The following is a 17,501-nucleotide window of genomic DNA, read 5'->3' as shown; positions in this document are numbered from 1 at the left end:
GAGAACGGCAGCAGTGACTGACAGGAGTGGGATCCTGAGAAGTCTGTTTAAAGACAAATAAGCCTGCTTCCCTGCTAGTGGATACAACCCTGCAGAGCAGGGGAAGCCGTGGGTGCAGCCAAGAGGGGAGAACTCGTAAAGCAAAGATCTCGAGTAGGTGAGAGGCAAAGGGACCCAACAGACAACGTGCAGCTGCTGCCTTTACGACAGGACTGCCCCCAGCACAGCTCGAAGGCGATAACGGGCAGCGAGGCGGCCACACTGATGCCGGCGGGGGCAAACGTAGCCGGGGAGTCAACAGAGATTCTCTTGTACGTGTTTCAACTTTCTCAGAAATAGGCGGTCCCTTACCTTGGAAGGTAATCAGAGGAGAGAGTGGGGAAGCGGTGCTGAAGGTCTGCAGAAAGGACAGTGGGAGACGGTCACCCGGAAGAGGGGTAGTGAGAGGGCTGGGGAAGTACCAGATGACCAGGGGTTCACACCGGGAAATGTAAAATGAGACGCACCAGCACGGCTGTGTCTTTTCCAGCTCGGTTCAGCCGCATAGGTGAGACGCAGAACTGGTGGGATATAAGATTTAACCAAGTTGTGGTTTAGCTAAAAAAGTACAAAGAAATAAAAAAGGGGGCAGAGGTGCTGAAGATGTTCACAGGGAGTGATTATGACTGACCGCGGGATGTCGGCTGAATAACAGGCAAGAAAGGGGGGAAGGTGAAGGACAGTGTTGAGACCCCAGCGGCCCTCGAGAGCTGAAGGATGGCTGGAGATGGGCGGCCAGAGAGCGTGAGATGGAAAGACAGGAGGCGGTGGTCAGACGGCGGGAGAGAGCAAACCGCGACCACGGAGGGTCGCAGATTACTGGTGATGATAAGCCATGGGGTATGACCTCGAGAATGAGTGGCTGAAACTGGGTAGAGGATGAGGCCAAAGGAGATGAGTCAAGGAGTTGACAGGCAAGGGTCTGAAGGACCATATCCAAGTGCCCAGGAATTTCAGCAGGGGTGCTACTGGAAAGAGCAGCAGGACGCCTGGATCCAGAGCTGCTGAGAAACGAGAGGGATGAGGTCATAAGACTCAAAGCTGGGGGGTCTTAGGGAAGCTGTGAGGGGAATGGTCTGGAAGCAGCACTGAGGGGGCACCATGCTGAGCCAAGTGGTACATGAAGAAGAAACAGCCTTACTTAGAAGCCTGCAGAGGCAGTGCTGTTACGAGAGAAGAGGATTCTTTCAGGCCCGAAGCTGATCAGTGCAAAGCAGCGACTGTTCTCTGGCAGGTGTACCCCAGGTTCACCAAGAATCACAGGTTTTACAGCATAAACAGTCCATTCAAGCTCTTGTTGTCTCACACAGAACACGCTGCGCTCTCCAAAGTGGGTGCTGCTTTGTAAAAATCTTTACAAAGGCTAATGTTAATTTTCTTCAAACCAAGAAGTAGAAAATAGGAAAGAAAATTCTATACATTTGAGTTTTGATAATATTAAGAGTCACAGCTCCCTAAAAACTTAAGGCCCCCCTCAAGAAAAGGTTTTCATTTTGTATTTGTTGATATATAGATGTAAAAGGATAAACTACATCTTAAGTGTTTTCAGTGCCTGATCAATTATTAAAAATTACTTCAATGAACAAGAATCTAATCATCCATGGATGCTGTCTGTCCAGTCATTAGACAGTTCAACATAATCAACATCCTGAAAATATGGAAAAGCAATCTTTGCAATAAATAGTGCAAAAAAAAAGAGACCCTTATATCATACACAAAAAGTAGTAACTCAGAATGTGTCGTACACCTAAATATAAGCATTAAAACTATAATACTTCTGGAGGAAAAGAGAGGAGAAAATCTTAGAGACCCTTTAGGGTTTCTAACCCCAAATCTTAGGGTTTGGTAAAGGTTTCTTGATACAATTAAAAAAAAAAAACAGGTGAACTAAAAAAATATATTAAATAATAAGCATTTAATAATTAAAACTTTAAAAATATTTGCTCTGCAAAGACACTCTTAAGAAAATAAAAAGGGAAGCCACAGGCTGGGAGAAAATATTTTAAAACATACATCTGAGAAAGAACTTGTGTTTAGAATATATAAAGAACTCTAAATTTAATAAAATGAAAACAATTCAATTAAAAAATAGGCAAACCCCACAAAACACAAGGAAGGACACTACATAATGATCAAGGGATCAATCCAAGAAGATATAACAATTGTAAACATTTATACACCCAACAGAGGAGCACCTCAATACATAAGGCAAATGCTAACAGCCATAAAAGGGGAAATTGACAGTAACACAGTAATAGTGGCGGACTTTAACACCCCACTTACACCAACGTATAGATCATCCAGACAAAAAATTAATAAGGAAACACAAGCCTTAAACGACACATTAGACCAATAGACTTAATCAATATCTATAGGACATTCCATCCAAAAGCAGGAGAATACACTTTCTTCTCAAGTGCACACAGAACATTCTCCAGGATAGATCACATCTTGGGTCACAAACCAAGCCTTGGTAAATTTAAGAAAACTGAAATCGTATCAAGCATCTTTTCTGACCACAACGTTATGAAATTAGAAATCAATTACAGGAAAAAAAAACTGTAAGAAACACAAACACATGGAGGCTAAACAATATGCTACTAAATAACCAAGAGATCACTGAAGAAATCAACGAAGAAATAAAAAAACTACCTAGAAACAAATGACAACGAAAACTCGATGACCCAAAACCTATGGGATGCAGCAAAAGCAGTTCTAAGAGGGAAGTTTATAGTAATTCAATCTCACCTCAAGAAACAAGAAAAATCTCAAATAAACAATCTAATCTTACACCTAAAGGAACCAGAGAAAGAAGAACAAACAAAACCCAAAGTCAGTAGAAGGAAAGAAATCATAAAGATCAGAGCAGAAATAAATGAAAGAGAAACGAATAAAATACTAGCAAAGATCAATAAAACTAAAAGCTGGTTCTCTGAGAAGATAAACGAAATTGATAAACCTTTAGCCAGACTCATCAAGAAAAAAAGGGAGAGGACTCAGATCAATAAAATTAGAAATGAAAAAGGAGAGGTTATAACTGACACCGCAGAAATACAAAGGATCATGAGACTACTACAAGCAACTATATGCCAATAAAATGGACAACCTGGAAGAAATTGACAAATTCTTAGAAAAGTACAACCTTCCAAGACTGAACCAGGAAGAATTAGAAAATATGAACAGACCAACCACAAGTAACAAAATTCAAACTGTGATTAAAAATTTTCCAACAAGCAAAAAAGTCCAGGACCAGATGGCTTCACAGGTGAATTCTATCAAATATTTAGAGAAGAGCTAAAACAGATCCTTCTCAAACTCTTCCAAAAAATTACAAAGGGAGGAACATTCCCAAACTCATTCTACGAGGCCACCATCACCCTGATACCAAAACCAGAAAAAGATATCACAAAAAAAGAAAATTACAGGCCAATATCACTGATGAACATAGACGCAAAAATCCTCAACAAAATACTAGCAAACAGAATCCAACAACACATTAAAAAGATCATACACCATGATCAAGTGGGATTTATCCCAGGGATGCACGGATTCTTCAATATACGCAAATCAATCAATGTGATACACCATATTAACAAGTTGAAGAATAAAAACCATACGATCATGCAGAAAAAGCTTTCAACAAAATTCATCACCCATTTATGATAAAAAACTCTCCAGAAAGTGGACATAGAGGGAACCTACCTCAACATAATAAAGGCCATATATTACAAACCCATAGCAAACATTATTCTCAACAGGGAAAAACTGAAAGCATTTCCTCTAAAACAGGGAACAAGACAAGGGTGCCCACGCTTGCCACTAATATTTAACATAGCTTTGGAAGTCCTAGCCACGGCAATCAGAGAAGAAAAAGAAATAAAAGGAATCCAAATTGGAAAAGAAGTAAAAGTGTCACTGTTTGCAGATCACATGATACTATACATAGAAAATCCTAAAGATGCCACCAGAAAACTACTAGAGCTAATCAATGAATTTAGTAAAGTTGCAGGATACAAAATTAATATACGGAAACCTCTTGCATTCCTATACACTAACAATGAAAGATGAGAAAAAGAAATTAAGGAAACAATCCCATTTACCACTGCAACAAAAAGAATAAAATACCTAGGAATAAACCTATCTAACAAGGCAAAAGACCTGTACACAGAAAACTATAAGATACTGATGAAAGAAATCAAAGATGACACAAACGGATGGAGAGATATACCACGTTCTTGGATTGGAAGAATCAACATTGTGAAAATGACTATACTACCCAAAGCAATCGACACATTCAATGCAATCCCTATCAAATTACCACTGGCATTTTTCACAGAACTAGAACAAAAAATTTTACAATTCGCATGGAAACACAAAAGACCTCGAATAGCAAAAGCAATCTTGAGAACAAAAATGGAGCTGGAAGAATCAGGCTCCCTGACTTCATACTATACTACAAAGCTAGAGTAATCAAGATAGTACGGTACTGGCACAAAAACAAAAATATAGATCAATGGAACAGGATAGAAAGCCCAGAGATAAACCCACACACCTATGGTCACCTAATCTATGACAAAGGAGGCCAGAATATGCAATGGAGCAAAGACAGCCTCTTCGATAAGTGGTGCTGGGAAAACTGGACAGCTACATGTAAAAGAATGAAATTAGAACACTCCCTAACACCATACACAAAAATAAATTCAAAATGGATTAAAGACCTAAATGTAAGGCCACACACTATAAACCTCTTAGAGGAAAACATAAGCAGAACACTCTTTGACATATATCACAGAGAGATCTTTTTTGACCCACCTCCTAGAGTAATGAGAATAAAAACAGAAATAAACAAATGGGACCTAATTAAACTTAAAATGTTTTGCACAGCAAAGGAAACCATAAACAAGACGAAAAGACAACACTCAGAATGGGAGAAAATATTTGCACCTGAAGCAACTGACAAAGGATTAATCTCCAAAATATACAAACAGCTCATGCAGCTAAATATCAAAAAAAAACAAACAACCCAATAAAAAAATGGGCGGAAGGCCTAAACACACATTTCTCCAAAGAAGACATACAGACGGCCAACAAACACATGAGAAGTTGCTCAACATCACGAATTATTAGAGAAATGCAAAATCAGACCTACAATGAGGTATCACCTCATGCTGGAGAGGGTGTGGAGAAAAGGGAACCCTCATGCATTGTTGGTGGGAATGTAAATTGATACAGCCACTATGGAGAACAGTATGGAGGTTCCTTAAAAAACTAAGAATAGAACTACCATGTGACCCAGCAATCCCACTACTGGGCATATACCCAACGAAAACCATAATTCAAAAAGACCCATGCACCTCAATGTTCACTGCAGCACTGTTTACAACAGCCAGGACACGGAAACAACCTAAATGTCCATCAACAGAGGAATGGATAAAGAAGATGTGATACATATATATAATAGAATATTACTCAGCCATAAAAAGGAACAAAATTGGGTCATTTGTAAAGACATGGATGGACCTAGAGACTGTCATACAGAGTGAAGTAAGTCAGGAAGAGAAAAGCAAATATCGTATATCAACACATATATGTGGAATCTGAAAAAATTGGTATAGAGGATCTTATTTACAAAGCAGAAATAGAGACACAGACATATGTTTGGATACCAAGGGGGAAAGGGGGGCGGTGGGATGAATTGGGAGATTGGGATTGACATATGTACACTACTGATACAATGTATAAAACAGATAACTAATGAGAACCTGCTGTATAGCACAGGGAACTCTATTCAGTGCTCTGTGGTGACCTAAATGAGAAGGAAATCCAAAAAAGAGGGGATATATGTATACATATAGCTGATTTACTTTGCTGTACAGTAGAAACTAACATAATATTGTAAAGCAATAATAATAATAAATATAAATAAATAAATAAATAAATAAATAAATAAATAATAGGCAAAAGATTACAGCAAACAGGAGAGGTTGTGGAGAAAGGGAACTCTCCTACACTGTTGGTATAAGCTGGTGCAGCCGCCATGGAGAACAGTATTCTAAAAATATCAACAGAACTACCATATGATCCAGCAATCCTACTCCTGGGCATGTATCTGTAGAAAACTCTAATTGGAAAAGATACATGCACCCCAGTGCTCACAGCAGCACTATTCACAACAGCCAAGACATGGAAGCAACCTAAGGGTCCATCAACAGATGAATGGATAAAGACAATGTGGTACATACATACAATGGGATATTATTCAGCCATAAGAAAGAATGAAATAATGTCATTTGCAGTAACACGGATGGACCTAGAGACTGTAACACTAAGTGAATTAAGTCAGACAGAGCAAGACAAATACCATATGATGTCACTTATAAGTGGAATCTAAAATATGATACAAATGAACTTATTTACAAAAAAGAAACAGACTCTTAGACGTAGAAAACAAATTTATGGTTACCAAAGGGGAAAGGAGGTGAGGGAGGGATAAATTAGGAGACTGATATTAGCAGAGACAAACTACTATGTATATAAACAACAAGGTCCTACTGTATAGCACAAGGAATGATATTCAATATCCTGTGATAAACCATAATGGAAAAGAATATGAAAAAGAATATATATGTATAACTGAATCACTTTGCTGTACAGCAGGAATTAACACATTGTAAATCAAGTATACTCCAATAAAAAATAAGTAAACATAAAAATTTTCAAAATTCCTATACTGATGAATGAAGGAATACACTGTTTACAGTGTATAATGATGCCTTTAGCTAACTGAAATAATACCAACAGCTAAAATTTCTTGTAAGCTCACTACATTCCAGGTACTCTGAAAACAGAGGTCGTTTCCCCAACTTACAGATAAGAGAACTGAGGTACAGGAAGGTTATGGGCCCAAGGTCAAGCATCCATTAAGGGACAGCCAAGATTCAAAGGCAGGTGTGGCCACAAGCTCCTAACCCCACCTGCGCCTCACTGCCTTGACCCAGTGCCCGCGGGTGGGGAAGTGTGCGGACGGGAGCATGTGGCCACCAGTGTGTGGACACGGTCTGGCCAGCTGCCCCTCAGAGGGCCCCATAGTCCCAGGGATGTCCCAGATCCCAGAGTCATGGTGGGGCACTGGGCTTGCACTCCCAGAAATTAAAAACAAACAAAAAAAGATTGCAGCAAACAATTCGCCAAAGAAGATACATATATGTATGCATATATATATATATATATATATATACACAGTAAATGTATATACATACAAGAAATACAAGAAAAGATTCCCGACATCACTAGTCATTATAGAAATACAAATAAAATCTACAATGAGCACCACTAGACGGCCACTAGAATGTCTATAATTAAAAAGAGCAACCCCAGCAAGTGCTGGTGAGGCCACGGTGCAATTGGAACACTGACACGCTGCTTGTAAAAACATAAATGGTGCGTCCGCTTTGGAAGCAGTTTGGCAGTTTCTTAAATATGAAACTTACCCCTGCCACATGTTGCAGCCATTTCACCCCTAGTTGGAACTTCACCCCAGAGAAACGGCAGCATACGTCCATACAAAGATGTGGACACTGATGTTCACAGCAGCTCTATTTGTAACAGCCCCAAACTACGATCACCCAGGAGTTCCTCAGCAGCCGAACGGCTGGATGGATTGTGGTATATCCATACAATGGAATATGCATGGACTATATTAAGACAGGCAACAACATGAATAAATCTCAAAATTTTATGTTGCATGGAAGAAGCCACAACCTCTCCCTCAAAAACTAAAACATACTGTAAGCCCATTTACATAAATTTGTGTAAAATGCAAATTAATCTACAGCGACAGAAAGCAAATCCGTGGTTGCCCTGGGGATGGGAAAGGGGTGGCTGGAAGGAAGGACTGAGGAAACTCTTTGAAGTGACTGGGATGTTCATTATCTTGATAGTTTCCCGGGCATCTCCACAGGTAAAAAAAATTTATCAAATTCTACACCTAAAAATGTGTAATTTACTGTATGTCAGTTTCATTTCAATAAAGCTGTTAAAAAAGGAGGGGGTAAGTGCTCAAAAGACATGAGCTGGCGAGCCATGAAAAGACACGGAGGAACCTTAAATGAGCATCACTAAGCGAAAGAAGCCATCAGAAAGGTAAACAGGCTGTGTGATTCCAGCTACCCAACAACCTGGGAAAAGCACAACTGTGTAGACAGTAAAAACATCAATGACTGAAGGGGTGGGGGATGACTAGGGGGAGCACAGGGGATCTTCAGGGCAGAAACTATTCTGTATGATGCTATAAGGAAGGATACATTTGCCCAAACCCACAGAATGTACAGCACGGAGTGACGGCTACCGTAAACTGTGGACTTCGGGTGATGCTGATGCATCAACGTAGGTTCATCAACTGTAACAAATGGACCATCTGGTGGGGGGATGCTGACAGTGGGGGGAGTTCTGTGTGGGGGCAGGGAGCATGTGGGAACTCACCATACTTTTCGCTCAGTTTTTAAAAACTTCTTTTATTGTAGTTAAATACACGTAAAGGGCTTCCCTGGTGGCGCAGTGGTTGAGAGTCCGCCTGCCGATGCAGGGGACACGGGTTCGTGCCCCGGTCCGGGAAGATCCCACGTGCTGCCAAGCGGCTGGGCCCGTGAGCCATGGCCCTTGAGCCTGCGCGCCTGGAGCCTGTGCTCCGCAACGGGAGAGGCCACAACAATGAGAGGCCCGCGTACCACAAAAAACAAAAAAATACACATAAAATTTACCATCTAAGCCACTGTTAAGTGTACAGTGGCATTAAGTACATTAAGTACATTCACGTACTTAATGGTTGTGCAAGCATCATCACTACCCACCTCCAGAACTTTTTTTCATCTCGTACTGAAACTTTTTTCCACTCGGTTTCTCTGTGAAATGAAAACTGCTCTAAGAAAACAAAGTCTACTAATTAAAGACAAACAAACACACAAAAACCAGGGGGACATGAACCTACACGGATGAACAGAAAGACAGAAGGCAGCAATAAGATGTTGGAAGCAGGAAAGCAGACGAGCAGACAATGACTTAAAAGACGAGAGAGAAATAAATTATACTAACAACAAGCCTCCTGAGGTCTATTCACATCTGAAACATACACGTTTCTCACTTAGCTCAGACAAAATGAAGAGATCTGCCACTTCTCTCAGCAACCACACTCCACTGGCTTTCCCCGTACCTCTCTGGTCCCTCTGCTGGTAGATGTTCTAACCAACAACTAAATGTCAGAGTTTTTCAAAGATCAGGCTTGTTTTCTTCTTACCCTATACTCTTCCCTGAGTGATTTAATCCACACTCGTGGGCTTCAATTAAGAAACACCCAAATTGATATCTCTGGTTTGGACTCTTCTGAATGCTAGCCCTGCGGAGACAACTGCTAACTTAGAAATGTTCACAATTTCTCTATAGTGCTTGTTATACTAGCAGTTTTGTTTCCTTGGTCATTTAACATCCGTTTTTCCCCAGGTTATAAACTCTCTGAACACAATTACCCTGTGGACTGTGGCTCATCCTTGCATTACCAGTGCTGGATGCAGAGTAGCCGTTCAATAAACATCAAACTGACAAAGGAGGAGGCTTCTGTGAAGCTGTTATTATACAATTATTTAAATAGACAATATAAAACAACATGAATGAATCACACAGACATTATGTTGAGTGAAAGAAGTCAAACACAAAAGAGTATAAACTACATGATTCCACTTATAAGAATGATGGTGTAGAAATCAGAACCATGGCTATCTTTGAGGCAAGGGTATTGATTAGGGAGGGGCATGAGGGGGACCATTTGGGGGCTCAAAATGTCATACAGTTCAGTCTGGGTGGTGGTGACGTGGATGTGTGTATACATGTGTGCATATACATACAATATATACATACTACACACAAATTAATCACTTCTTTCAGTATGCTTTTCGGTCTACATTATACCACAACAAAAGGATAAAAGGAACGCGTTTTTGGAAAAAAAATGTAAAAAACTAAACAGTGATGAGAAATATGCCCACAAGACTTTGGCAAATGAGAATAACCACTCTGCAGAATATAATGCATGTTACGATCTTGATTTGGTAAAATAATACACTCATACAGTCTTTCTTCTGGTTTCTACAATAGAAATCCTACCCAAGCTAACAAGCAAAATATTCATTTAATGACACATACCTGGAAAGCTCACGTAGCTAGGCCCACTTGCCCACAAATAATTTTTATTAAGAGCTGCACTGAAACTCTCTAGACCAGGGGTCCCCAACCCCCAGGCCGTGGACCGCTACCGGTCTGTGGCCTGTTAGGAACCGGAATGCACAGCAGGAGGTGAGCGGCAGGCGAGTGAGCGAAGCTGCATCTGCCGCTCCCCATCGCTCCCCATCACCCGCATTTCTGCCTGAACCATCGGCCCCATCGCTCGCGTTACCGCCTGAACCAACCTCCCCATCACCCGCGTTACCGCTGGAACCAACCTCCCCATCACTCGCGTTACCCGCGGAACCAACCTCCCCATCACCCGCGTTACTGCCTGAACCAACCTCCCCATCACCCGCGTTACCCACGGAACCAACCTCCCCATCGCCCACTTTACCGCCGGAACCAACCTCCCCATCGCCCACGTTACCGCCGGAACCAACCTCCCCATCGCCCGCGTTACCCCCGGAACCAACCTCCCCACCACCCGCGTTACCGCCGGAACCAACCTCCCCATCACCCGCGTTACCCGCGGAACCAACCTCCCCATCACCCGCATTACCGCCAGAACCAACCTCCCCATCGCTCGCATTACCGCCTGACTCACCACTCCCCCACCATCCATGGAAAATTTGTCTTCCACGAAACTGGTCCCTGGTGCCAAAAAGGCTGGGGACCGCTGCTCTAGACCATTCAAAAGCTAAACGTTATTAGGGCACCACTCAAAAGTGTCCACGAAAATCACAAGACCCCTCTTCTCAGTGCTAGACCAAGGCTGGTCAGTTTCAAGCGAGCCTTCTTGAGCTCTGCCAGAAAGTCTGCATGCCTGTATGTCTGGAGAGATGTAAGGTGCAGAAGAAAGGTACAGCAAGCTATAGTTTTCAAGCATGAACTGCCAGTGTGAAAGGCAGGTAGATTCTCTGAAATGCAGGCGTTTGAGAAGCTTCCAGACGGGCAGCTCTACACAGCTCACTGCAAGGGGAGCAACGGCAAGAATCCTTTCGTGATGATACCGATTCTCAACAGAGCTGCAGGAAATCTCAGCAAGTCCCATGTAAATTCTTTAGTGTCTCAGGCTGACAAGGGCTCAGGGCTTCAAAAGACAAAAGTATCCCCCAAATCACATCAAACTTACTGACATCTTAAATTCACAGGTAATCCTTTATTTGAAAAATTCCTAGGTCAAAAGTTGAAGACAGCCATACAATATCAATTTTACAACTATTATGTTTTCACCCTGCCTCTAGGTGGAGCTTACACTGTGTGTGTGTGTGTCTGTCTGTCTGTCTGCAGACGGGTGTGGGGGGAAGCAGCAGGTAACAAATAAGCAAGCAAAATACATGGTATACGATATGGTGTTACCTACTTCTGAGAAGCATACGGAAGGTTAAAAGGGAAACGGAGCACAGGGCATGGCTATCGCTTATTTTCCAGGGGTGGGCAGGGAGGGCCTCGCTGGTAAGACGACGTCTGAGTAGAGCCCTAAAGACAGAGTAGACCTCTCAGATCCTTCTATGATGGCAAAATCTGGACGCTAACAGGAAAATGTCTGCCAAGCTTACGCTGAAAACCACAGGAAGAAAGAATTCTGCTGAAGCCGTTGGAGTACTGCAGCAATTGCAGCCCTAACTACCCTGGCAGCCGGTCCATCTGTACCTAAACGCGCGCAGGCTGCCGGAACCACCTGTGCTGCTCAGTTCTCGGTCTCCATGCAACACGTGTTTCATGCAAGCACTTTATTTTTTTGTCCATGTTTTCAATCTAATAAATATCCAGGTATAATAACATACAAAAAGATAAAGCAATTTATTCTTACATCTTTTGGAGAACCTGGGCCATCACAACCCCATTCGTTAAATCTTCCACGGTCTGGCATGGTGCATCCACATTAAATGTCTGGATCTGGAAAAAGGAAATAAAAAAAAGAGAAAAAAAGACTCCATGGTTAACCATATAGAAGAATCCTTAGACCTCTTCCACCTCATCCTGGGAGTTGAATAAGTTTTAAAAAGCAGAACACTGTGAAATGTTTTCCCTTACGGGAAGTTGCCCACAGCTTGCTATTGCAATTTTTTCCTTTTGGTAAAAGAGAAATGGTGGTGGACACTGGGCGGCTTCTCCGCATTCACCCTCCTCACAGAAAATCATCTAAGAAAGTCATGGTACCCTCATCCCCTCTGCCAGTGACTGGCTCATGGGTGCACAGGCAAAGACAATTTGGACCAAACAGATGCAAACAGAGGCTTACTTGGGCTTCTGGAAAAGAAAAGCCAACCTCCCCTTGGTGTGAATAAACGTGCTGGTTGCTTCAACTGCCACGAGCAGTCATCTTGTTGACCGTTAGGATGAGGCCAATGCAGTGGATGGCAGAGAAGAGGAACAGAAAGAACGGGGTCCTTGAGGCCAAAATTGAGCCACTAAACTAAAAATCTAGAAGCCTCCTATTATGTGAGATACATTTCTTCTTTGTGCCTGGCCAAGCTGAGATTTCTTTTACTCAGAACCAAAATATCTTTATACAGATGTAGAAATCACACAGTTAGGTTATTCAGTTCATTTTGATTTTAAATGTATTATGAATCAGAACTAACATAACATGGCTGCGAATTAGTAGAAATTATTTCTGAGCAAGACAATAATACAGCTGAGCCAGCAATGATTCTACTCAGGAGCACAACCAGGACTTAGAAGGCAGTAAATCACTGAGAATAGATAGACACAAGCCATGCTCTGCTGTTTATAGGTTGTAAAATGGAGGAGTATGGTAATCAGAGGAAGAGATAAAACAGGGAAGAGAGCAGAACGGGGAAAGACAGGGTTAAAGAAGGAAGCATCGTTGTGCAAAACCTCTCAAGTCACATTAGGACTTCACCCTCAGAGCAAGGAGATTCTAAGGATTCTAAGCAAAGGATTCTAAGCAGGAGGGTGAGGCCATGAGATCTGCATCGTATAAGGGTCACAGCAGCTGCATTATGAAGAAAGGCTTGCGGGGAGACCTATGTTAATAGGTTTGTATGTTAACACATGAGGTCAAACTAGGTAATGACAAGGGAAACCCTGCAAATGATGGTCAGGGGACCATCTGTCTTCAATACATTTTTACTTACAGGGTTATATTCCTAGAAGTAAATTTGCTGGATCAAAGTGTACGAACGTTTTAAGGTTTTTGATAAATATTGCCAAACGACCCTGAACAAGTGCTGTAGCAATTTACTAACAGTTGGTGAGCGTCCACTTCTCTGTGCCGTGTCATCTATCAAATCTTCAAAAAAAGAACTACTAGCAAGTGCTGTCAGCAGCTTCTTCATATTTCTGACAGTCTTGTGGGTAGAGATGGTTATGGTGGCGGGAGCTAAGGAAATGGCCTTAAAGATCGCATAGCAGGTGGTTTCTACTTAGGTGTCTACTTGGGAGAGGTAATGAAAAGAGGGCCCTTGCAGGCTACCCCCTGACACTAACCTTATACATGCAGAGGTTCAATAAATCGTTAGTAAATGAATAAATGGACCAAATAAACATCATCTGTAGGAAAAGATACTGAATTTCACTCCACACTCTCTCCAGTCGCCTCGTCAATGGTACTGTGGTAATAACAGTGCAGTGTGAAAAGAAAGAAGCACCCACTTTCGTTTTACAGTTGCTGAATTCATCTCTTTCTTGTAGGCTTAGAATGAAAAAGAGCAGAGGTGAGGGCCACACCTCACTCATCTCTTGATCACCGACCTGGCCCCGAACAGCCCTCACTGAACACGCTCTGCATGTAAACTAACTCCATCCCCAGCTTTGCTCCTAATCGGCTGGCTGTGTGACCTTGGATATGCCACTTTACATTTCATGTCAGTTTTTCAATCTAGAAATTGAGAAAAATACCTTATGGAAGGGTGTGTTGCTTAAAGAATGAAAGAGAAAACAAATGGACATTACGTATTTGTAAAAGTCTTACGCAGTAGTTCCCAGACCTGGGTGTACACCCGAATCATCTGGGAAGTTGAAGAAGGCTGGGAGTTTATTTTTAACAAGTTCATCAAATAATGCTATGTGGCGGGGCACTGCTTTGGCACTTGGAACCCTCTGATCCAAAGGGTTCTGATCCAAACCCACTACCAAATGTAAAGGATGAAAGATCAGAAAACTGCCTCTGGCCAAGCATAAGGAAAAGCTCAATAAAGCAGGTAATTCAATAGTGCAAATAATTTACTTGTAAGACTATATGTGTTTCTCTCTTGGGACTTAAAACTATGTTCATTTTGATTTTTTAAATGCGGCTTCCAAACAATTATTTTCTCTGAATTGGCTCTTGAGGTAAATAGTCGCTCATGAAGGCTAGAGGATGTCCACCTCTGCTTTGAGATAAAAGTAAAGTAGATCCCAGAGAAACTCTCTCTATGGAGTTTCCTTTTGAGGCGATAAAAATGTTCTTGGAATTAGACCGTGGTGATGGCTGCACAACCTGCGATCATACTACAAAGCACTGAATTGTGCACTTTTAAAAGAACTTTATGGTATGTGTATTTTAATTTTTAAAAAAATCTATCACCCACCAGTTCTCATAAATTCTGAGTTAAAATCTACAGGGTGTTTCAGGACAGCAGTAAAAAAAAAAAATTTTTTTTAATGTACTTATTTTATTTATTTATTTTTGGCTGCATTTGGGTCTTTGTTGCTGCACGCAGGGGCTACTCTGTTGCAGTGCACTGGCTTCTCATTGTGGTGGCTTCTCTTGTTGCAGAGCACGGGCTCTAGGTGTGCAGGCTTCCGTGGTTGTAGCATGCGGGCTCCAGAGTGAAGGCTCAGTAGTTGTGGCTCGTGGGCTCTACAGCACAGGCTCAGTAGCTGTGGTTCGCAGGCTCTAGCACGCGGGCTCAGGAGTTGTGGCGCATGGGCTTAGCTGCTCTGCGGCATGTGGGATCTTCCAGGACCAGGGCTCAAACCCGTGTCCCCTGCACTGGCAGGCGGATTCTCAACCACTGCGTCACCAGGGAAGCCCAATAAGTAGAGTAGAATTTAAAGATAATTGCACTTAACCACATTAGGGCGTGACACACTGCTGGAAGGGTCATAACCTCTCTTTTAATTCCAAGGAGCCCTATTAACACCATCCAACTTCCACCTCACCTTCCCCCACAAAAGCATGAGAAGCGTAAAGCATGAGATCACCTGGAATTACTATCTCTAGAGTAGTGATTCTCAACCAGGGGCAATTTTGCTCCCTATGAGACAGTTTTAGTTGGAACAACTGAGTGGGTGCTCTTGGCATCTAGTAGGCAGAGACCAGGATGACAGAGTAGTGCCCAGAACAAAAATGATCCAGCCCAGAATGTCCGTAATGCTACGGTTCACAAACCTTGCTCTGGAGCCGTGGTTCTCAAAAGCGTAGGCCTCAGGCCACTAATAGCGCCACCTGGAAACCTGTTAGAAATGAAGACTATCAGGCCCTGGCTCAGCCCTACTGAATTAGACTCTGGAATCAGGGCCTTGCAGTCAGCCTTTTAACAAGCCCTCCAATTATGCTGATCAATACTAATGCACAGGAAACATTGCTTAGTGTTAAGTGAATGCAATCAAAACATAGGTGAAGTTTCTTGTCCAAAGCTACCCACAGTTAGTAGGAAGCAAAGTCAGGATTTGAACCCAGGTGGTCAAATTTCAGAACCTATACTCTTAGCTAACATGTCATATTGGCCCTCAGTTTAAAAAAAAAAAAAATTAAAGCTTTAAAAAATATACATGCTTTTGTACATCTGATTCCTTTATTCCTCCGTTAGAGGACCTAAGAGTTAGGAAGGACAGAGAGAATGGAAGGGGGGAGATACCACCACAAAAATTATACTCTCCCTAATTGTAAACACCAACATGCCATTTTACAGGCTGTTAAATATGAAAATTACAAGGATATGTTAATGTTGCTGAGTTTCCCAGAAGAAATGTACTGAACCTGTGTGGTCATGATTCTTGCTCCACTTAGCTTTGTGCCATTAGTTGGCGGCATTCCAGTCTTTCTGGTTTTTCAGTCTCTTTAACCTAGGAAAGAGCAATCTTTCCATGTACCGTTCAAGAAATTAGGCTTGACAGGTGTAATAGGTAGGGCAGATTTCTTCTAACAGGTAAGAGTACATTTTGACTCAGAGGGTGGGGAGAGAGGTTAAGAGTGGAAACTTTCCAGCACATCCTGCTCAACTTTCTTACTGCATAAACTTTGATGCGGAATTTAAGCTTAAACCATTTTCCCTTGGTAGGATGATACTTTGTCTCTTAACAAGCATTCCTCTTTCAACAAAAATGTGGAACATTTGGTTCTTGGGCTAGTAACCTTTCTGATACAATAGTAATTTATCCAGCATTTGGGGCACTGAGAGGTTCCACAGAAATGAACTCTGCATAGGTGGCTAATAGGCATCCCTCTAAGTGCCTGAGTTCTTATTTTAACCATCTCTGGTGGAAGAACTTCTAATATGTACTACATACCTCTGATCTCAAACTAAATGCTGTGTAGTGAAAATAAACTTTTATTTGATATTCAGGATCATAATTATGATCTTCGGTAACTGAATGTGGAGGCTCTTGACGTATACAAGGATGTCAGCTCAAAGACTGCCCAGGCTGAACCTCTCGGGTCTTCTCTGTCACTGACAGCTGCCTGCATTTTGCTGAATGTGGCAGCCACCCTCTCACCGGCTGTGTGCAAAGAAACTGCACAACCAAGTTGGCGAGAACTTTATGCAAAACAGAGCAAATGATTCTAAACGGGGGTCCTTTCTTCGGAATGTATAGGATACATTTCCCCCCCTTACTTCTGGTTTTGGAACTGTGTTCGGCATTCATCTGGCCTTCAGCTACGAGGGGAGCTACTAGAGTGAATGCACATTTTCAGCCACGGCAGACACTTTCCACGTGGACATTTATTCTGCTTTTTATAACAACAACGAAAAGAGAACAAACCCAGCGTTTAACCTCAACTTTATTTTCAAACATTTCAATGTACAACGTTTTAAAATGTTTCCAAATTTTAGAATTGTATATCTTTGTTTGCACTCTGCCCGCCAGTTTTGTCACTGATAATCTCTTCCCCAGGAATTTTCCTTGATGTGCCTTCCAGTGAAATTTCAAAAAGCCTTTTTTTCTACAAAACCAGACTCCTTGACCTCTCTCTAGAGCTGATAACCTGGATTACCTCTACTTTCTTAACATTTTACCAGATTTTAAATAGATGTGGGCATAGTGTGCTTCTGTTAGTACCCCTTCAGACGTCT

The 17,501-nt window shown here is 42.0% G+C and overlaps 1 protein-coding gene across 1 annotated transcript in view; it reads right to left on the bottom strand.

The window, feature by feature from the left end:
• Positions 1–17,501, bottom strand: part of HOOK3 (hook microtubule tethering protein 3) — a 97,877-nt gene that overhangs the window by 78,549 nt on the left and 1,827 nt on the right. Inside the window, exon 2 of the mRNA XM_060086225.1 lies at positions 12,068–12,153. Coding sequence (XP_059942208.1) covers positions 12,068–12,153 — 86 coding nt within the window. The remainder of the gene's footprint in view (positions 1–12,067; positions 12,154–17,501) is intronic.

Source organism: Mesoplodon densirostris, chromosome 20 (assembly GCF_025265405.1).
Source record: "Mesoplodon densirostris isolate mMesDen1 chromosome 20, mMesDen1 primary haplotype, whole genome shotgun sequence".
Taxonomy (NCBI): Eukaryota; Metazoa; Chordata; class Mammalia; order Artiodactyla; family Ziphiidae; genus Mesoplodon; species Mesoplodon densirostris.
This window is presented reverse-complemented; position numbering and strand designations above follow the sequence as displayed.